Genomic DNA, 21961 nt, shown 5'->3' on the forward strand with positions numbered 1-21961 from the left:
TTTAAATTTACATCATGATCTGTGTTTCTCTTGCTGTTTGTGAGGTAAATGCAACTTACTTTCAGACAGAAGTGACTGTTACATGTTAAAATGCTCACACAGCGGGATTATGCTCATGTTTTATTTTGGCAGAGACAGTGAATTCCATTTGCATTGCAGTCACTTTTCCTCCTTCTGACTCAAGGCTGTGCGGCTGAGGGAGTGAGTCTGTCTGCAGCTTAGATGGAGCAGCTCCTTGAGTAGCCCTGCAGACTGCATCCTCCTTGCTCTCCTAAACTGGATCTGTCTTCCCTATTCCTGGGCCAGGGAAATGGTCCTGCTGGAAGACGTGAAGTAAATAAGTGTCATTGCCTGAAATCCTTGCCATTTCTGATAGTCGAGAACTACAGCCCTAACATTCTGTTCAACATTGTGCTTGTTGTGCTAACCTGGCTTACTTGGAAGCCAAGCTAGGTCAGCTGATAAAATGTCTGCTTTTTACCGAATTCAGTTCAGACTTGCCATTTAGTGCTGGGATAGGATCCCCTTCAGATTCGTGGGCACCGATTTTATACAGACTTCATCTGGAGGGTGCTTGAGCTCCTGCTGAAGGCTGTCTATCGGCAAATGTTATTTTTCTTTTAAAAGGTTCACTATCGCTAAGAAACAAAGCACTAATGCCAGCCTTCCAGGGCATGGCAGGGATGGAAGGGAAAGCCAGGACGCGGCTGGCGGTGCCCGGCCTGCAGGCAGCCCCGGGAAGCGGCCGAGGCTCGTTGCCCGCCCCGGGTGGGGCTGGCCCGGCCCCCGGGTGAGGCAAGAGCGGCGGGGCCGCAGCGGGACCTCCTCCCTTTTCGCTCCTGCCTCGCTCGGTGCTGTGCTCGGTGCCTCACTCGGTGCTCCCGGTGGCTCAAGGCGGCGCGGCGGGAGGTGAGGGGCGCGGGCAGCCGAGGCGGGCGGGCGCTTTCGCTGTCTGCTCCTCGCTGTCCCTCACTGTCGCATCTCTCTTTGCAGACTCGGACTCGGCCCCACCCGGAGGATCCCAGAGATGGCGAAGGTGAGGAAGGCGGCGGCTCCGGGAGGACACGGCCTGACGGCCCGTGCCCGGCCGCTCCCGGGGACATCCTCGTATTATCCCTCTCCTTACTTTCACTCCTCACCGATTTCTTTTCGGCTCCCCTAAACCAGCCCATCCCCAAGCCCGGGCGGACGCGGACGGGAGGGGAACGGGGATCATGTGAGGGACACGTCAGGCACAACTTTTTTTCCCCTTTTTTTTCCACTGGTTTCCACTAATTTGGCCAAGTTATCGGTACCCTGTGTTTATATTGCGCATGGGTGGAGGCTCCTTCCACTGAAAGGAAGGAGGAAAAAAAATACCGCCGTGGCAGTGCCTAGTGAGGCTCAGGGCTCGGTATTTACATTGCCAGTTTTCCCATAGTTAACGTGAGTTTTTCTAGGAGCCTTGGAGCTGTTGTGCAGTTCTTCATTTGAGGGGGTACTTTCTTTTGCAGCCCTTTGGTTGCTGTGGTTTAAGCCTGGGTGAAGGTGTGGAAAATGGGGCAGACTCCAGCATTTGTTTCTATAATTGCATCAAATGCATATTCTCTGAAAAGTAAAATAAGAGTTTAATGTCTTATTTGTAGGGGTTTGTAATGGCTTTATGGGGTTTGTACTGCTGTAGGAAGTGAAAGCAATCAAAGTCTGTTAGAGCTCTCACAAAGGTCAGAGTAATTGCACTTAATGAGTTGAGTGATTAGTGGTTTTAATACCCTTGTGAATATTTACTCGTATTATGTCTGGATTTAGTTATAAAAGAAAGAAAGAGAACTTTGAAAGAAAAATGTTTTAATAGTATTTTTCTAAATTCTTGAAGTTGTGAGGTTTTTTGGGGTTTTCTTTTGAGTGACAGAGAAGGGATTTTTCTTTCTCTAAATATCAGGCCAGGTTTGTAGGATGCATGTTAGGAAAACAGGAGCCCTTACCACTGCCAATGCAGGACACCTGGCCAGAGTGGTATACTTGGACAATAAGCCTTTTATTACAGTACATGTAGCATTGTTTATAGGCTTAAGGGTAACTGCCTTTTAGTAAAAGCATGGAAATTGACAATATTCTTGTCTGTCCCACAGAGACAAATGTTAATTCATCTTCTTAACAGCAATGTTTCATTCTTCGCTAGTGCAAACCAATTACTCTTGGCTTCAGGTAGTAAATTTTCTATTGCCTAATGTGACATTTGGGGATGGCTTTTTTATCTGTGGTGAGTGTTGGTAGATGGAAGTCACTGGAACAATAAGGGTTTTTACTAGGGAGGTCTTGTTCCCCAGTTACCACATTCAGAGGGCTGCTTTCCACGTAAGCAGTATTCTTTGCCTGTGCAGTTAGGCAGCCACAAAAGACTGGGAGTGTTAAAGCACTGTAGCCTGTAACTCATTTTATGAAAATAAAAAGCCAGGCTGAAGAAGCTCTACTTCTCATGACCGCTGCCTGTTCTATATATTGCATTATGAAATGGAGGTAAGAGTGAAAATATCCCTGAAATGCTGACTGTCAATTGACAGAAACTCCTTGTGTGCAGCTAAAGCTGCAGAGTTCACAGAGACTGCGCAGCACAGTGTGCTGGAGTTCAGTTTAGCCTAGGTACATCACTGAAGAATAAAACCTTTGAAGAAGGTGAGTTATATTTGTAGTCTTGGTCACTGAAGTACCTGTCCTTGCCCAGTTCTGTGAAGCCTTTTTTCAACTTTGCCCAAAGGCCTGGGGAACATTGTGTGTTCACTGTCCAGAATAGAAAGGTTCATTCATTTTGTAGGAAAGCTACAGCGTGTGCTGCGCAGGCTGGTCTCTCCCTGCCTGTGTTTATCTGCTTTCTTGGAGGGAGCACTGCTGCCCTGACAAGCTGCCCTTCCTCTCCCAGCTGTGTGTGCAGTGGTCTTTGTTACTGCAGCAGTGCACCAGGCACCATCTCCTCCTCCTCAGTGAATGGGCTGGGAGCTGCTGCCCTGTGCTTGCTGGCTCAGAAATCTGGGAAGAAAGCAGCAGGTGCTGTGGACTGATCTGTTTTGGTCTGCTACTCTTAATTTTTTTCCTGAATAAAGCTTTGGGAGTATTTGATGTGTCCATTTATAAACTGCCAGAAAAGGATTGCTTGCTGCTGCTCAAGGTGTGGCTGCTCTGCACTATATCTGGAGTTCCTGTTCTGCCAATGTGCATGTGTGACTCGTACCACAGGAATAGTATTGGCAGCTCCGTAGTGCTCCAGAAGACTCTCTCACATTCCAAAGTACAAACACTCCTTCAGAACGGGGCTCTGAGCAGCCCTGGCTCTGTTGAGGTTACTCTTGAGGATGGGTTTCTCAAATGCCTCTGTGTTGGTTCCTATGTAGCTGCTGCTTGCTCTTCTTCTCTCCCACCCCCTCTCTTCCTTTTTTTTCCATCCCTCCTCCCTATCTTTGATATCTCTGTGGTGTACTGACTCAGAGTTCACCACAGATGTTGTGTAATTGTTTTTTCTCAAGAGTTTAAATTTAGTGGGGCAGATGTGAGTAGTCTGCTGACCTGAGCGTACTCCTCCTTTTTAAGCAGACGGTCTGAAGTACTGTTCAACTTGGAGAGGTGTTTTGCAGACATGTATTTTTAGTTTTACTTTTGCATCAGCTCTGTGCTTGTATCCATCCACTCACAATGCCATTTGCGCTGTACTGCCCTTGAAATGTCAGGAAATAATTGCCTATTTCTTGTGTCGTGTTGGTTTTAGACCACAGGTTGAACTGGCGTCTCTGTGTGGGCTCCAATGGCTCTGAAGGCTTTCAGGTCAGCAGTGAACACTGTGTTGTGTTTATCTGCAAAATGGGTCTTGTGTAAGACATCTTATAGCAGTCTATCATTTATTCAAGCACATGACCTTCTGGGCTCTCCTTTGTCTGCTGGAAATAGCATAACTTCTCTCTTTGCTGCTTAATATTCTCCATTTCCAATCTTACCACTCTACAGTTTTTCTGTGCCACCTTGTAAACAAATGGCTGCTAAAAAAAAGAAAAAACAAAGTCTCGCAGCACCTTCTTTACGCTAAATACTGGGTTTTCCAGCAGCCAATTTTTGAGACACTGTTTCTGTTGCTGCAGAGAAAGGGGGTGGCTCTTCATCTGTGAACTCTGACTGAGAACAAGTTGCTGTAGGTGATACAGAGCCATGGTAGTGTGGAAGGAGTCTCAGTCAGTTCAAGTATGGTCTGTTGTTTGCTGATATCAATGCTCTGCATTTAACAGTGGCTAAACACAGCAGCTTGTGAGTGGGAAATAGTGACTTGGTGAGGAAAATGAAAAGGAACCTCGTTAAGTGACTATTGTTACTGTTGCCAGGATATGTGGCCCAATTAGTTTGTGATACTAAATTGTCTTTTGGGAGACATTCATTTCAAGGTGCTGGTTCGAAACATTTCACCTGAGGTTTTATCTTTTCCTGCAAACCTTTGCTAACATGGAATTGGACAAAGGTACCAGAGAATGTCCATTTCCTCATTTGGAGTGGCATAAATTCTAAAGCAATATTCTCTTGCTTTGTAGTCTTTTTAATTTTTCCCTCTGCCTTTTCATGCTAATTTTGTGTTTCTAGAAGCTTCATTGGTCTCATTGGAAAGTGTCTGGAGAAAATAAAAGCCACTGTTAACTTCTGGTGTGTGATCACAAATTTCACTTGCAGTACACATGACTCCTTAACAACAATCACTGCATTGGAGAATGTGGACAGAAAAGAATGTGTGTGGGTTTGGGGTGTTATAATCTTGTGATACACTTTGTCTTGAGGTTTTTTGTGTTGTGCTTCTCCTTATATTTTACTGCCTGGTGTAAGGTGTAGTGATTGAGTCAAGGATAACTCCAGATTACAAAAGGATTTATATCAAAGACTGTTTGTCTTTCTCATTGATGTGTTTTGGGTGCTACTGGGTGGGGAGCTTACTATCCTTACTATCCAAAGAGAAAAGGACCTATGAGGCTGTAGTGTTACTGTCTATCTGCTTACTTAAACAACAAGGAATGTTTCTAGTGATACTAAAGATATCTTTTCATAGAGGTAAATAAATAATGAAGTGTGTCTGATTCATAGCTCCTTTGCAGATTTGCTGTGACAGCAAGTTTGGGTCAGACTGTGATGGTGGTTCAGAAGAGGTGCTGCCCTCTCTTTATGTGGCCAAAATGTGCCATGTTTGGGAAGGGGGAGACTGCCCTTCCCTCCATGGACTGAGTCTCTTTCTGCTGCAGAGCTTTCTGCTCTTGTCTGTCGATTTAACAAATGAGAAATCTGAACTGGAGTAACTAAAAGGGCACTTGTGAATAGTGGAGTGTTTTAGATGGATTTGTGGTTGTTGAACGCAGTGTGCCTGAGTAATCCCTGCTGTACCCCAGTTGTCAGGCCACACTGCAGTGCTCTAAAAAGCACTAGGTTGAGTTGGGCTCTGATGTGGAGTTGGGAACAGCGTCACCCTTTCCCAGTACTGGTCCAACTATTGGGAGTGTCACATCTGCCCACATGTGGCTCCTAAAGGCAGGTGCATCTCAGGTTCTGGTGGAGGGTGGTTGTGGCAGGTGGGGAGCCAAAATCCACTGAGTGCTGTGTGCCTCAAGGGAATGCCTGGAATGCAAATGGTGCTAAGACATCAGGAAAAGTCTTTTAGGCTTCACCTGCACCAGGAGATTGTCAGGAACTGCTCATCGAGCTTAGTGCATGGTCAGGTTTTCTATGCAGCACTTTGGAAAAGAGAGTTTTGAAGGATTCCTGTCAGTTAACAAAAACGAGAAGGGCCACGCAGAGAGATTTCGTCTGGCATTTAGTGTTCGCACATACTTGGTCTATAACAGCCACACAGGAATGTTGGACTGTTGTCACAAGAAGAATTGTCAAGGGGAATTCCACTAGCTTATAACAAGATAAGCAAAAGATGAATATCTGCTTCCTCTGAGATTTGTTGGCATTGGTCATTTCCAAAGGAGGATTGTGGTACTTCTGTATTATTCATTATGTTGAGATGATATGGAAGAAAAATAAAAGAAATAACCCCACTCGGGCTGGAGTGGTAGTAAGGGAGGAGGAGGGCAAGACTTTTCAGTCTTTATCTGTTTTACCAAATTAATTCAGTTCATGAAAGTGAGTCCCAAATCCTTGAGATTGTTTTCATAGTAGCCTTTGGAATTAGCTAGTAAGATGACAGTAAATAGATTCAAAATATTACCTGAAAAAAATTGCTTATAATGGGACAAGCAGAGTGTTCCAGTAGGATTGTCACACCTCTGAGCTATCCTGGTTGTTGGAAACCATCTCCCAAAAAGAAATTTGTTGTTGCCATTTAGCACTGTGATGTTTTTGTTCTGATCTGTCAGAATGTGATAAGTGAACCTGACTCCTGGCTGCTGCTGCTGCAGTGGGAGCCGTGGAGAGTCTCTGCTGGCAGGAGCACAAGGGAGTCCTGGGGCAGTTTCTGGTTCCTGCTCTTTTGTCCCTGCCCTTCTGGCTGACCTGTCTCTGAGTGCATTGACTGGAGATCGGAGTGGCTGAAATTCCTAGCTCCAGGGAAGGCCAGATGGCTGTGCTGCCTCTGGAGTAATCTGGTGCCAATCTCAGTAGGTGTCTTGGCACTTGCTATCGTGCTCTTTCTTGAGAGTAGAAAAATGCCCTTCCTGTTCTGATTGCTGTGTTTTTATGGCAGTGCTTACAGGAAGTTTCCCCTCTTCAGCTGTTGGAAACACTTTTCTCTTCCCCAAACCAGGCTGTTTCCCCTTTTGGCCACTTCCATAGTTAATAAATTTACTACTGTGCTAAACACAGATATGTTCATGAGTTATCCTCTTTAAATAAAGGCAGAACTTTTCCACAGAGATGATTAATGTCCTTGTATGTTTAATCCAAAGAAAAATTCCCTCAAGAGCCATGTTCCATGGAAACTTAGTGAAATTGTTTTTGTGTTTGGACAAACTGATCTCTTACCCTTATGTTTGAACTGTTTTGTTTTTTTTTTTAGCTGTAAACTAATGTAGCTTATTTTTAAGAGGTTGCTCATATCAAAAGCACTATGATGAAAAATTGAAAGCCATTGTAGAGGTCAGTGGGTTGTGGGGTGGTGGAAAAAATCGGTGTGGTACTGCTTGAGAGTTCCAGTAGGATTTTCTTGAGGAGAAGTTCTTATTTCCATATGTGTCTTTGTGCCATTTGCCTAGCATAAATGTTTTGGGCAATTAGTTTTTAAAATTACTTTAGCATATGATAAATTCTTAGTCATTTCCCTGCATTCAGGTTGCAGTGTTGGAGATAACAGTAGTTTGCAGAATTGGTATGGAAATACACCCAAATTTAGCTGCACTGCTAAGGGAAGCCATAGGAGTGCCTCTGGAGTGAGCCGTGTTTAAACACTCACAGACTGCTCTTTAGCCAGACAATTGCAAGAAAGACAGTCAGCTTTTGCATTGTGAATTCAAATTTAGCCTGAGCTCATGTATGAACTGAAAGATGGAATATTCTATTTCATGGCTTTTTCCCTCTCCCCCTCACCCTTTTTCACCCCCAGTACACAAGAGGCACCGTGACAGCCTTCGCTCCTTTTGATGCCAGAGCTGATGCAGAAGCCCTTCGTAAGGCCATGAAGGGATTGGGTAAGGATAATTTTTATTTTACAGGAAAGAAAAGGCTCTTCCTCCTTTGCAAACATCCTTTCTGATCTAATTTTTTATCTCAGTAGATGGGAGTAGGGCGTGTATCTACAAGCCATGGAATGACAGCCCCAGGACCGCACTGGTCTGGGCGTGTCCTGGTTGTGACAGCGTAGCTCTCAAGGATGTTTATTTTAGGGTTAGCATGAGGGAAAAAAGAAGGGGTTTGCACATTCCCCATTAAGAAATGGATGTTCCAGATGCTCTTCTGGGCACACGGAAGTTTTACAGTGCAGTAGCTCTGGATTTACAGGGACAGCTGCAGAGAATTACAGCAGCATTGTAGGAAATCTGCCTGGAAAATCCGCAGCAGCCTCCTGGCCCTGGAAGTGTGTGAGCACAGTGCAGTTACTGGGGCAAGGAATGTGAGCACACGCTGTGAATGCAGACTAAGAAGTGGTCTGTAAAACCACACTGGAGCTTTCTGCCCCAAATTTTCCTGGGAGAACAAACCACGATTTGCTGCTTTCTCTGAAGTGCAAGGAAGCAGAAGGAGGGGAAGGAGGGATGTGTGATACACCTCAGCCTGCAGGCAAACTCAGTAGGGCTGGGAGGACCTACCTTGCAAGCTTTGTGTATAAAATGGATAATAGCTCCACACTGCTGCCCTCTGGGGTGTTTGGGATTGCTGGACTGAGTTTTGCTGGGAGTTGGCAGTTTGTTGGTTAGCCCAAAGGCAGGACCTTTTTGTGGAAAACAGACTGACTAAATGTTATAGCTGGTGCTTGGAGCAGAGTCTGGATCAGAGCACTGATGGAGAACAAACAGCATGTTAAGTCCTCCAGTCATGTTTTTGCACCGAACTTGGTGGCTCAGCTTGGGGTAGGGTGACATTTGTTATTTTAAATGCTTCTGCTGTTTGCCAGTAGGCTGTTGTTGTCCAAGCATCTTTCACTGCCTTTTGAGTTTGTGCCACTGTAGTTGGTTTTTCAGAGTGTGTTTGTAACTTCTTGTTCTTTCTAACTTCAGGGACTGATGAAGAAACTGTGCTGACGATCCTCACCACCAGAAACAATGCTCAGCGTCAAGAAATAGCTTCTGCCTTTAAAACCTTATTTGGCAGGGTAAGAAGAAGAAAAATTACCTCTGGAAATGAACTGGTTCTGGTTAACCATTATTACTTTAAAATACGAGGTGCATTCACCATATTCCTGGTATAACATTCCTTGCAAAAATATCTACTTTTGTTATTGCTTCCCCCTTTCCTCCACTCTGCCTCATCCTAAAAAAAAAATCACCATGTGTTTTAGGTTTTCCAAATGCCTGTTCATCCTTTTCTCCTGCCTTGTTTGCTTCAGCTGAGGTACCAATTATAAGAAAAAGAGAGGTGTCCCTTGTCTTTTTTGCTGTGTGTCCAAAGCCTTTCAGTTTGCAGACTCATGTGCCTCCTTTTAAAATACTTAGTCCTTGCTCATCTCAGCACTGTTTGTTCTGCACTAGGATCTTGTGGATGACCTGAAATCAGAACTTACTGGCAAGTTTGAAACCTTGATGGTGTCTCTGATGAGACCAGCGTATATTTTTGATGCTCATGCACTGAAGCATGCCATCAAGGTAAGAGGATGGAGAATTGATGCGTTACACAAAATGATTGGTGCTTTTGGTTGGTGTTTTTTTTAGGAATGGATTGGGTTGCTAAAGGGAGTGCTAATAGAAGTAGGGTAAAAAAAAAAAATTAGCCAAGTTATGCTGACTGATGCCAGTGCTATGGTTTTGCCTGGGTGTTTTTTCATCCTAATAACTCAGAGGCAGTTTAGAAATCTACAAAGCATAAGAATTGTTCCTTCTGGTTTGAAGACAATGAGTAGATGTACAGTTGCTCTCATATTCTTTTTGCTGTTCAAGTGCAGTGCTGAAGTTCAGAGGGCTCTGGATTTTTCTGCTGTGAGCAGCTGAAGTTTTATAACTATGCAGCTGTATGAGAAATAGTTCAGAGCATTTAACAGAAGTGTGGTGCTCTTTGTTTCTTCTTGGCTGTGATTTAAGCTACGGAGTGTGTTACCCCTGATGGATTGCAATGCAAGTCCAAAATTGATGAGCTTGTGTAAGTTGGTGTCCACCAGAATTATGAGCAGGTATTGTCTGTAGTATTGAATGTTCTCTAAAAAACTGCCTTCAGTAACACAGAGGGAATAATTGATGGGCTTATCAGTGTTACCCTTCTAAATTTTCTCTTTAGTGAGTGCATTTAGTGCCTTTCTGGGCAGGCCAGGTAAACAAACAATTTACAATGTGGATGTGTAGAAATTTCAGTGTCTCTTGCGTGTGCTCTTTTTTTCAAACCTTTGTCACGTCTATGGCATTTCAGGAATTTGATGTCCATGGACTATTTACAGTATTGATCAAAATAGAGGACACTGAACTTGTGAGGTAGTGCTTTGTGGAATGACGCTTCCATGCAAACTCCCAAGATCCTGGATGAGCAGCTGGTTAATATGTAGGCTTTAGTCAACTGTGCAAGCAAGTGCTCATGCACTTGTGTCCCAGCAAATAGTCCCTCAGGCAATAGAAACTTCATTCCTGGAGGTTTTCTGTAATGCCTTTATGTGCATTGGGGGTGGGGGAAGGGCCAGTGGTACAGAGACACTGATAAAGGCCTTGTTAATTAATAAAAAAAATTTGTATTCCCAAGCTCCTCTTATTGATTTAGGAGTCAAAGACTGACAGGGAAATGACAGAACAGATGGGTGTAGGCAGGAAAGTCGAGATAGTGAAACAAGAGTGGTTTTGTTCTTGTCACTTAAAAAAAAAAAAGGTTAAACCCAAGACCATGGAATTTCAGAGAATCTGTTTGCACAGGAAAGGATGTCAGTACTGGCTGCAGTTCAGCCAAGGGAGGTAGCAGTAAAGCTGATGTGATGGCAGGAACTTCACTGTGAGGTAACTCAGCTAAGAGCACTAACTCTGTGCTGAAGGCTGTCCCATCAGTTTTCACTGCTGCTGCTTAGAGTAGAGTGAGTTTAACTGTGCCTGCCTCCCTTGTTGGGTCTGCCTGTTCATGAAACAATCTGCCTTTTGGAAATGATTGCCTGAAACCTGGCAGGTTTGTATTCTGGATAGCTTTGTGTGTGGTTGCATATCTTTGTATGTGTTTAGTATTCAGTGTTTTCCTTATGGGAAAGGTTGTAAATAACATGCTGAAGCAAAAAATGCTCAGTATTGCATTTCAGTGTTGCTTTTGTGAAATGACTCCTTTGTATGTGTAAAAAGCGGTGGATTGTTCTTGCAAACAAAGGATTAGAGTTGTGGAAACAAGATATTGGCCTGCCTTTTGTAAGTTCTATCCTTGTAAAAGCGAAAGAGTGGCTGTTGTTTCTGCTGTCATTAAGAGCTGCAGAATTGCTGGAGCTATCTGGGTTAGCAGTTTTGTTGTGAAGTGTTTCCAGTGGAGGAAGGGGTTTGTTTAACAACACAGTTCACAGCAGGCTGCAGATCTGTGCTGAGTGGCTCTGTGCTTATCTGTGTCCTGGCTGGTGACAGACACTCTATGAATTAGAGCTAAGATGCAAACTTACTCCAGTCACTTTTCTTTCCTTGATTGTAATAGCAAGGAACTGAGGTGTAGGCACACAGTTGGTGGTGATTTGGAGTGGGGCTGTGGCCCAGCTTCATCCCCAGTGGGCACAGCTGTGAGCAGCAGGTGAGCAGCATTGACAGCAATGAGCCATGGAGTGCCCAGGTGCACTGACCAACCACCAAAGGGAGCAGAGGGCACACAGGTGCAGGGCATCAACATGGGGGGTATAAAAGGCTGGGCTGAAGGACAAGCAGGGCAGATGCTTGCCGCCTTCTGGAGTGGTGTGGTGTTCCTCTGTGTGGGCTGAAGCCTTCTGATCCTGTATGGTGACACTGTGTGTTGTGGCTGTCTCAACTGTGGCATATGCTGTGACACAAGGCACACCTGGCTGTGCTTGGGTGTGGAAGGGCCCCTCTGAATCCTGCAGCACTGGGCTTTTATAAATTGTTGGGTTGGTTTTGAAAACTATCAAGGCTGACAGGGAGAAATCATCTTCCAAGCCCCCACAGGATATCAGAAAGAAGAAAATGGTTTTATTTGATCCAAATATATAAGTTGATGCTTGGTTTTGATTGTCAAAGAGATTTCTTGTTTTCCTTTTGTTATTCTATCAACTGATTCATACTTGCACCCCTGCAGGGAGCAGGAACCAATGAGAAAGTGTTGACTGAAATTCTTGCCTCCAGAACACCTGCAGAAGTGCAGAATATTAAACAGGTTTATCAGCAAGGTAATTTTCTGTATAAGGGTGTCAAGTTCCTTTAATATGATTTTAGCTCATCTTTCAAATAAGGTCTATCTCTGAACTGATGGATGTGTCCAATACAAGGGAATTCTTTCTACTGTGTTGCGAAACTTCATATTGAAAGGAGCTAGAATTTGAATTGTAAATTGAAATAGATTTTATTTCAGGATTATGACTGAGGTTCTGGTGCTTTGTGCTTTATAGTTAGAATTCTTTCAAAAGCATGTACTTCCTCCCCCTGTTATTTTCATGCCTTTGACTGAAAGGCAATTTTCAGTAATTGAAAACAAGAAAACTGATCACGTAAAAAAACAGACGTGTGGGGTTATTTTTTTGCCTTTTGCTCTATGTTGTGTTCAAGTGCACTTGCGCTAAAGCAGGTGCAGCTTTTGGCTGTCTACAGGAGTAGATGCTTTTATCCTGTGATTGTGGGCTTGTTTTTCAGGGCAATGTTTAATTCAACAGATTTCTTTTAGCTTTCTGCAGATTCCTGCCACACAAGAAATTCTTATGTTTTAACAAATTTTGAGCCCAAACACAGAGTCTCTAGGGGAAAAATTTATTGGTAGCAAACTTTTCTGGGCTCACAACTTCTGTGCAGTGAGACTGCCATATTTTAGCATGGCTCCATGTCTGTATCCTCTTTAGTAGCTTAACGAGCTGAATCCACGCATGTCACCTTGCACTTCAAAATATTGTGAGTAATCCCTTCCTGACATGAGGTGTGAGGTGCTCTATTTTCCATTTTTTGAGTAGTGTTATGTTGTAAGTGAAAGCAGAACGTGTTCTGAGTGTTTAAGATGTTTCTGAGAGATGATTCTACAAATTGTGAGTCAAGTGAACTTCTTGCCTGTCCTTGCTCTCCCCTTAAAATAGCGAGGGAGCCTGCAGGGTGGTGAGTGGATGTTGCTCTTTTGCAGAGTATGAAGCTGACCTGGAGGATAAGATCACAGGGGAAACATCAGGCCATTTCCAGAGGCTGCTGGTGGTGCTGCTGCAGGTTGGTGTCCTGTTGTGGGGTGACTGTCACTGCTAGGTGCGCTTAGCACTTCCTGCTTACTAAACTGGGCTCTGGATGGGCCCGGTGCTAGGCAGGACTGGCTCTGGAGCTCAGGCACTTCCTCTGATGTGCAGGGTCAGCCTTGGGGTCTCTGCTGTGGCATTTCCGTATCACTGAAGCAAAACACTTCTGTGATGCCCATGGGTGTAGCAGGCGCTGCTACGTGGGGTTTGGAGGGCGAAAGGGGGAGAGGACCCTTATTTCCTACAGACACATGCAGGCAAAAGGGTAAAACAAGGTGGTTTTGGAGAAGATGCATTAGGGGGTGACTTGTCACAGTAACTTAGAGGCTCAATATAACAGATAAATGCTTTTTGACGTATCTTCTAATTCTTCAGTTTAACAACTTGTGAATTTCTGTTTAGGGGAACAGAGATCCTGATGCTGGAGTTGATGAAGCTCTTGTTGAGCAGGATGCTCAGGTGGGTGACTGACTTATGGTTTGGGATATTTCTACGAGTTATCTCACGAAGATGGCAAATGGCTGGAATTCAAATGTGAAAGAGTGATAGTTCTCTGTGTTTTTCTTATATGTTTTCATGTGCTATTGTATGTTCTGGACAAAAGAAGTGTCAAAACCTGAAATACCTGGATCAAAATGTTTGGCACTTTCACACTTGAGTTTTGCTTATTACTTTGAGGGACCTGAATCAAAGAGTGAGTGGATCATTGGAAGAGAGGCTGGGGCTTGGTGATGCTGAGGGACCCACTGCTGGAAAACTCAGATGTTAACAGTTAATTCCTTAATACCTGACTTGGACTTCTCTCTGAATTTAATCCCTTGTCCATGATGGCTCCCTAACCCTGTGCTCTGGATGGAAAGGAATGCCAGCAGTTAATTGGTGTCCTTGTCTTTCTCTAGCTGGGTGCCATTTGCTTGTTGGAGTGATGGTCAATATTTCAATTATTTGATTACGATTCATTCAATACATGTTTCTTCTCAGTCATTTCAGACAACTCTGCATGAGACGTATTCCTCTCATAAGTTGTCCATTGAGATAAAAGAAATAGAGGGATTGTTTAAGGTGACATGGATTAAACACAGAATATTAGATCAATAAAACGTTCTCCTGATAGCCCAGCAAGACTGAGAGACAGATTGGCAAAATATGTTTTACTGGTACAGGCCTAGCCTTTGTCACTTAGATTCAGAAAGCATTGTTGTTCTGCTCTTCAAGTTAATTTCCTGTGACAATTACAGCTGGAAAATTAGAGGGGCAAATGTTTGAATTGTGAACTAGATTGTTCCATGAAATTTTCAGTCTTGCTTTTGGCTGGGCCTATGTAATTGAGGAAACATGTGAAGCACTGGCCCTGGTAGGTGGTAGATAGATTCATTTTGGCCCCTTTAATTTGGTTTAAAAAAGCAGCTGAATTTAGGAGGCACTAAAACCCAGCTCTTGAAAAGGTCCTTGTTTTCCAAACAGTCTCTGTGGTTTGCTTCTTACATTTAACTTGGGCTGGGACCTTGAGTCAATGGACTTTTCCATTCACCACCCAACACAGCTGGAACAGATTCAGTCATTTTCTAATTGCTCTTGCCAGGTACAGATGGTCAGAACTGAGGAACATGACTGTGCAGGTGCAGGAGTATTTTTGGCTTCCCAATGTTTTTCTTGAGTCATATATTCTGGAAAGGACTTGGTATATTAGAAGGCAAACTTTTTGCTCAGTGGTGATTTTTAAACTTTTTGTTTATGATTAGTAAATATTAATTCAAAGCAATTGTGAGACTTCTCAGAATGCCCAAAGCAGAAAGTCTGACTTTTAGGAAGAGCTTTTGTGACTATCACTTCTTTAAAGTTATACAGTTAAACAGTTGAGGTACATTTTGTGTATTGTCCAGTGGCAAAGCACACCAACTTAAAGCTGACATCAAGTTCTATTTGTAACTTCTAGTATCTCTAAATCAATCTTTTACTGGTATTTTTCTAAATGCTGTACTGGGACTTCTCATTTGCTAGTGGATGGAGAGTGCTGGTATGCATTTGGAGGGCTTAGCATATGTTATTTGTAATAAATAGCCTGGCAGTGAGTGCCTTGAGAGCTTTATCCTCTCCACCTTTTTTCATTCTGTACCATTAATATTAAAAAGATCATATATACTACAATATGTACAACCTTTCTCCTTACAGGGCGCTTAGCACGCAGTTTGGGAAAAGGCAAAGTTTTCCAGCTGTTGGGAAAAATAACTTGTTTTATTTTCTGAATTTCTTTTTCTTTCTTGTTTCTTCCTGGCTCATCCCAACTTTTTGAAGTGCTTTGCTTTCCTGGTGCTGAAAATGCATGCACGTCTTTGTCTGCATCAAATACAGACGTGCCTGGAAAGCCACGAACATGCTAAAACCATTATTAAAATCTGGTTTCAAACAACTAAGAATTTATCAGCCTGAAAATCCTCTTTCTGAGAGCTTCTAGATCCATCTTCCCCTCCTTCTTGGAGAACTTCCTCCTGGGCCAATCTGGTGTGGTTCTGCTGTTGAAGAGCCATCATGTAACAAATGTTTGCTACTCTCTTTGAGAAAGGGAAAGGGAAAAAAGGGCAGAAAAGGCAGTACTGTGAATAGATTTTAGCTGCTGTGTTATCACAGTTTCAGCAAACTTCAGTCCTTATGAAGAGGACTATGCACAGCCAGTTTCAGGGCCTGAAGCTGCATTACTCATGGAAATGCCTTCACAGTCCATTTCAGATTTTTTTCATTTATTTCTAAGATTAATTCAGTGCTTGGCAATTTCATTTCATTTTTTCCCCTCCAGCTATGGCTTGTTAGTAAATTTAATGCTCCTCAGAGTGAGACAAATAGAGCTTTTCTACAGGATTTGTGGATGCAAAACAAATGCTGATGTTTTCATCTCTTGAATTCCTAACAGGTTTTGTTCAGAGCTGGGGAGCTGAAGTGGGGAACAGATGAAGAAAAGTTCATCACTATCTTGGGAACCCGCAGCGTTTCCCACTTGAGGAGGGGTAGGTGGTGTGGTTAATGAGGGGCTGAGAGCCTCTGCCTGATAGCCAGCCTGGAAAAGCTCAGCCCATATCAAGGTGCCTACTTCATGAGCTGATAATAGAGGGACAGTACCTTTTTCCCTGCTCCTTACCCATCCAGAAGTCTCTTTTACCAATCTGATTAGGCTGTTTGGAATAATGCATGGAGCTGTTCCTTCCAGGTGTAGGGAGGGGTTGTACAGGGGGCATCTGGGGGGAAATTGTTGCTCAGAACAAGACAGTGAGTGGCCAATAGCACCTGAAGTGTGGATAACGACTCACAGGTGGCATTGTCCTGAACTGAGGGCTGCTGGCAGGAATGTTGGCTGTTCCCTGACTGAGCACACTTTGTTTTGCAGTGTTTGACAAGTACATGACCATTTCTGGCTTCCAGATTGAAGAGACCATTGACCGGGAGACCTCTGGTGATTTGGAGAAGCTGCTTCTGGCTGTGGGTAATTGAGTCCTAGCGTGTCTAGCACTAGGCTGCCTTTGCTTGCTCCCAGGCCTCCTGAAATTGCACTTGTCACAGAGGCTGGTGTGAGAACAGGGCTCCTTTAGGAAGGTAATCAATCACCTGGGATCTATTTTTATATCTGGAGAAGATGTGGTGAACTGCATTCTGTTTGGTCATGTGCACCTCTGCCAGAGCTGAGACAGAGCTCTGCCTTCACCTGTGTTCCTGGCAGCTTATCTAGGACAATGTTGGAGAGTTGGACTAGTAAAGACTCTCTGCTATCAGAAATAAATGTTTGTTCTAAATCCCAGAACCCAAGGAGTTGTAACAGAGTAACAGACCAGGTGACACCACTGAAAGGAATAACCCAGTGCCACACACCTTGTCCTGGCAATGAGAGATTGCCCTGTATTTAATAGCAGTCAATAACTCAATCATTTTTCTTTTCCAGTGAAATGCATCCGAAGTGTGCCTGCCTATTTTGCTGAGACCCTGTATTATTCCATGAAGGTATGTAAATGTTTTCCCTAGGTCACTTTGCATCTCCTCCAGCTACAATTCCTCTCCCTTTAGCTTGTTCTTAATTTCTTCTGGCACTGTAAATGCTGACAGTATCACTTAGTATCTGCAAAAGGTTCAGGGAGTGCTGGGATGGGAGAGGATGCAAACAATTCATAGTTTCCTTGGAGTTCCTTGTGGGTTTGTCAGACCACCGACCTTTTAGTCTCATCAGCTGTTTTTTTGGTTTGCTGTTGCTACACTGGAAAACGTCTGGCAATATCCACTGAGCGCTTCCCAGCTGATTTAACTCCAGTGTCCGTAGGTAGAAGATGTACTGAGGAAGGAAAGAATTTTAGATTTGTGCAAATTGGAACTCTTTGATTTGGATGTGAGTATTTACAGACTGAGGGCATTGGGTAGCTTTGGAACACATTTTGGTTACTATACAACCTGTTTTGAGAAGCAAAAGTAACTCAGCAGAGAAAAGGAAATGCTTAAACAGCTGCAAAAGATCCTGCATGGGAATTGCATTAGCAGTGCATCCATGTTTCTATTGTCTTCACCTTCTCTTGGATGGGAAGAGATAAGCAGGCAAAGCTGTAATTTTTAATTCCCAGTGGGTAATATTAATTAAACCAGAGGCAGGTACTATATTGTTTTCAGGCAAGTTATCAGCTTCCCTGAGGAACTCCTCCCTTCACCTTGCTGGAGAGCCCTGAAGTACGTTTGTCAGAAGATGAGGTGACAGCTTGGGAGTTAGTGATGAGACACAAAATGATAGGTTAATTTTTAAAAGTCCTTTACTGCTTCTGTGGATACCGATGTAGAGTAAGGTTCAGGTGGAAAATACAAAACATTGTATCAGTAGGCTGAGCTGTCTGAGGAGGATTACTTTTCTCTCAATTATTAATTTTTATTTTTTAAAGAATGCAATTTTCCTGTAGGATTTAGATTTTTTAGATTCTTATACACTTTTGTGAGGAGCCTGACCAATGTGTGCTGGTGAGATCCCCCAGTGTTTTTTTTTAATAGAAATAAAAATCGTTCCACACTTGAGATAAGAAAGCTTTTTGTCATTTATTACTTTGGCAGATGTACTTTGTACTTGTAATTAATTATTTTGGCATAACAAGTTCTGCACTGGGCAGAGCTGGCTTTCATGATTAGGTAGAGCAGAGCTTGGCTTTTATTCCTCAGAAACCACTGGACTCATGGCATGACTTTTGAGCAGCTTTAGGGCATTTTTAGGTGTAATCCAGGAATATTGCACCCAGAAGGATTGAGTGGCCCTGGACATTAGGCTGAAGATGACCGTGGGGGCTCTGCCAAGTCCTTCCCTGAGGTGCATCCACAGGTCAGCACATCCAAGTTTGTATGGCTTCAGCTTGTGTGGAGTCTGCCTTGTCTGAGCAGAGGGGTCAGGGTCTTGGTCTGCACAGGAAGGTGAAATGTTTCAAGCACTGAGGGTGATGAACAGAGTGGGGCGGTTGGAGAAGGTTTGTGAAGCTTTGCCCCCATAATGAACAGCTGGAGAGTTGGTGGGCTGAGTTGCTCTGTCTGTGTCCTGCTGTATCATGGTGCTTTGTACTGGTCACCGCTGGGATTAAGGTGGCCAGTTCCAGAACTGACTGCAGTTCTGCAGCCTCAGGATGCACTGATGGTGATTGTGGTGAGCAGCTGTGCTACTGCGTGAGCTTGGAACTGGGGTCTTTTAAATTTATGTGGGCATTCACAGTTGAAGCCTGAGATGAAACCTGAAATAAGAGGCCTGAGCATCTGGCGCTTGATAGAGGTCCAGGGATCAGAGCTCCTCCGTTCCCCACATTTCAGTGTGAATGTCTTATGATACTGTCTCAAATATTGTCTGTTTTGGAGCTGAACTGTGGTGCAGGAATGGTTTGAGATGCCACTTGTTGCTTTCATGTTGTACAATACTTGTTTTTATTTCATGTTTTGTTGCAGCATCTGTCCGGGACAGACTCATATTTGAAAGTTATTTGATCTTTTCTCTTTAGGGGGCTGGCACTGATGATGACACCCTGATCAGAGTCATGGTTTCCAGAAGTGAAGTTGATCTGCTGGATATTAGACGAGAATTCAGAAAGAATTTTGCAAAATCATTGTATCAAATGATTCAGGTAAAATTACTGTTCTGTTCTCAGGGAATGCAGGGGTGATTGAGATGTCACTGTTTCCACTGTTGTTTTTCTTGGCAGAGGATGGGTGTGGGTAGAGCTGGGGGACCTGGACTCTGAGAGGGAGTTCCTCTGCAGTTTTGACATGGCATTGTTGAAGAAGGGGACACTTCCTATGGAAACATGTTTCCTTCCAGTGTTCACTAGAGCAGATGATGTGGTTTTCTGAAATTGCAATTACTCATACACCATATTTAGCTACTGCATCATTTCCTTGTTCTTGTCTGGGTTCCTTATCGTGCAGTGCTTCAGAGAGGGTGCTGGCTCTAGAGAAGTAACGCTGGGGTTGGGAGTCTAAATTACCATGAGGTTGAAGTTTAGATCTTGGGTCGTGGTGTGGAACCATTTGCAACATTTCCAAGTGAAAAGGGTTTCACTGTGGAACCACTCTGAGTCATAATTTCCTTTGAGTGGATGGGAAGGAGCAGGAAGGGAAGGAGCCAGCAAGAAATCTGGAGCCAGCTGTTGCTGCAAAGTTAAGCCGAAAGACTTTAATTTTTTTCCTTTAGTTTTATACTGAAAGTCCTGCTTTTTTATGGTTTTTCTGTTGTCATTCCTGACATTATGCTCCCTTAACTAGCCTGGGTGGCGTTTCTTTTTGGCACTGCCTAACAGACCCATACAGATTTCATATCAGAGCTTCCCACTGATTACAGGGAGCAGAGCTGGCGCCTTTCTAGGCAGTGGCAGGTGCACTTTGCCCATGTCTTGCTTTTGGTGCTGCTTTGGGCTTCTCCTTTGGACTTTCTCCTGCAGACAAATGCTTCCAATGTGCAACAGGCAGCTCTGTTTTCTAGTAAAGCTTTTGGAGATTTTTTGTCTCTGGCAATCTGTCTGTGTAAATACAGCTCTCATGTAAGAGGCAGAGTATTTCCTTGTGTCATTCCTGAGCAGAGAGTCATCTGTGTGGATTTCCTGTGGGTGGGATGAATTTGTAATATGCTGGGGCCCTCCTCGGCAGCTGCTCTGGTGACTCATGGTGCTGCTGTGCTGCATTGACAGAAAGACACGTCCGGGGACTACAGGAAAGCGCTGCTGCTCCTCTGCGGCGGAGACGACGACTGATGGGCCGGGGACACGCAGCTCTCCTTGTACTCCAGCTTTGCAGCCCTTCATTAGCATGTCTGCCTGAGGTTTTGTATCTTAATGCTTTGTGGCTGCTCGAATTTATACTAGGATTGCACTTAGTAAAAAGGAGCGCATTGTTATCCCTTCTCTTCCCCATGTCCCACCTTCCAGGAATTTCAAGTGCCTTCTGTGATCTGCGAGTCACCTTCATGGAAGGTGGGTGCTGAGCACAGAGCCCAGTTCTTTACAGGTGTTTTGCTGAAATAGGAAAAAATAATCATGTATTTCACAATAAATTCAAGATGATCCTTTTTTGGTGTTTATTCCTTACATTTCCATTGAGTCTTAAGCTAGTTCTAACGTGGCAAGTGAGGAAATCCTTTGTATGTAATATTGGAATGAATTTGCTGAACATATTACAAGCAGTCATTGGAAATCTGAAGGACCAATAAATTTTTCCCCTCTCATCACAGTTGTTTGTGGTCTTTAATCTAATTCCATGTTTTTGTTATGTTTTCCCTTTGATGTGATTTCACTGCCTCAGACTGTTGGTATATATTTCCTCCCATTATTGAGGATTTGAAGTATCTGTGGTGTTTTGCCGCTCTCCATCTTCATGTCTAGTCTAGGATGTGGGTGCTGTGGTGATGCCATTGTTCAGTACAGTTGAAAAACCAAAATACTGGTGTTTGCTTGGGGCATTGCGTTCTCATTTTGTGCTGCTTTGTGCTTGTCTTCTCCTCTAAAGCTGGGGCAGGGAAGGAAGGAGAGTTGCTGTGCAGAGCGAACGTAGAGCAGATGTGCTGCACTCTAGGACCAGTCAAGGATATCTGGGATGAAAGCAAGTGAGGAGATGGAATCTGTTCTTCAGGGGTCTTGTGAGAAAGGTGGATGGCTGCAGCGTCACTCCCCTCAGGTTATCAGGTAGCAGAGTGCGGAGTGAGAGAAGCACCAGCCCTTTTTGTGGGCTGCCTTGAATTCTCTGCTTTGGCTCAGCATTTATGACTGGATCTGAAAATCAAATTGACGTGAGGGAGAATAAAGAGGCTTCTCTTTCATGCCTTGGTAAGGTCTGAACACCATGGCTCTAAACTTGGCTTATCAGTCAGTCACACCAGCTGCAGGAAAGGCACATTTTAATAGTCCTCCTGAATCAGAGTCTTCACAGGTTCTTAAGAGCTTTAAAACTTTCATGTTGAATAAATGTAAAGGTTAAATTTTTTGCATTGTAATTCTGAAATAGTGCTGTCATGATCTTGCGCTACTAAGTGCTTTGTTTTCAGTGTAAAATATGCAGGAAAAGAAAATTATATTATGTTGAGATTTTGCTTTCTTTCCCTTCCTGAAATGAATTGTCAGTGTCAGTTTTGCTTGTTGTGGAACCTTTACAAATGTGTTAGCAAGGATTGAGTAGCTGTAAATTAACATTTTGTGATGATGTGGCCAGCTGCACACATGGCAAGCTTGGCATGACCACTGGCCTGGAAATACCTTGGGATGGATAGCAGGAGGTTTTAGGGGGTTTTGATGGTTATGGTTTTTATCTTTTTTGTCTTATTTTTTTGAATGGTTTTATATTTGCCAAGGCAAAATCATTGTACAAAAATCTTTAAGGCACTGCTTTCTACTCCTTTAGAGATTAGACACTATATTTAATTTTTCAGCTTCCTTCACTTTCTTTAGAATTCTTAGGAAAGCCCCATCTGATCTTCATGATCTGTTTTCAGGTCTTTGGTAGATTTTGGTTCACATG

At 43.6% G+C, this 21961-nt stretch overlaps 1 protein-coding gene across 1 annotated transcript; it reads left to right on the forward strand.

The window, feature by feature from the left end:
• The first annotated feature begins 784 nt into the window (after nucleotides 1-784).
• Nucleotides 785-20680, forward strand: ANXA5 (annexin A5). Its single transcript, XM_038136208.1, has 13 exons — nucleotides 785-909; nucleotides 994-1036; nucleotides 7541-7625; nucleotides 8652-8746; nucleotides 9123-9236; nucleotides 11839-11929; nucleotides 12865-12944; nucleotides 13370-13426; nucleotides 15876-15969; nucleotides 16347-16442; nucleotides 16896-16954; nucleotides 18961-19083; nucleotides 20143-20680. The coding sequence occupies exons 2-13, from the start codon at nucleotides 1028-1030 to the stop codon at nucleotides 20203-20205; spliced, it is 966 nt and encodes a 321-aa protein (XP_037992136.1). The 5' UTR covers nucleotides 785-909; nucleotides 994-1027; the 3' UTR covers nucleotides 20206-20680.
• The last annotated feature ends 1281 nt before the right edge of the window (nucleotides 20681-21961 follow it).

This window comes from Motacilla alba, chromosome 4 (genome assembly GCF_015832195.1).
Source record: "Motacilla alba alba isolate MOTALB_02 chromosome 4, Motacilla_alba_V1.0_pri, whole genome shotgun sequence".
Lineage (NCBI taxonomy): Eukaryota > Metazoa > Chordata > Aves > Passeriformes > Motacillidae > Motacilla > Motacilla alba.

Excerpts from the sequence above, each read along its gene's own strand:
- ANXA5 (XM_038136208.1), top strand. Across the intron at positions 15,970-16,346 it reads CGTTTCCCACTTGAGGAGGG|TGTTTGACAAGTACATGACC; the intron begins GTAGGTGGTGTG and ends TTTGTTTTGCAG. Across the intron at positions 16,443-16,895 it reads GAAGCTGCTTCTGGCTGTGG|TGAAATGCATCCGAAGTGTG; the intron begins GTAATTGAGTCC and ends TTTCTTTTCCAG.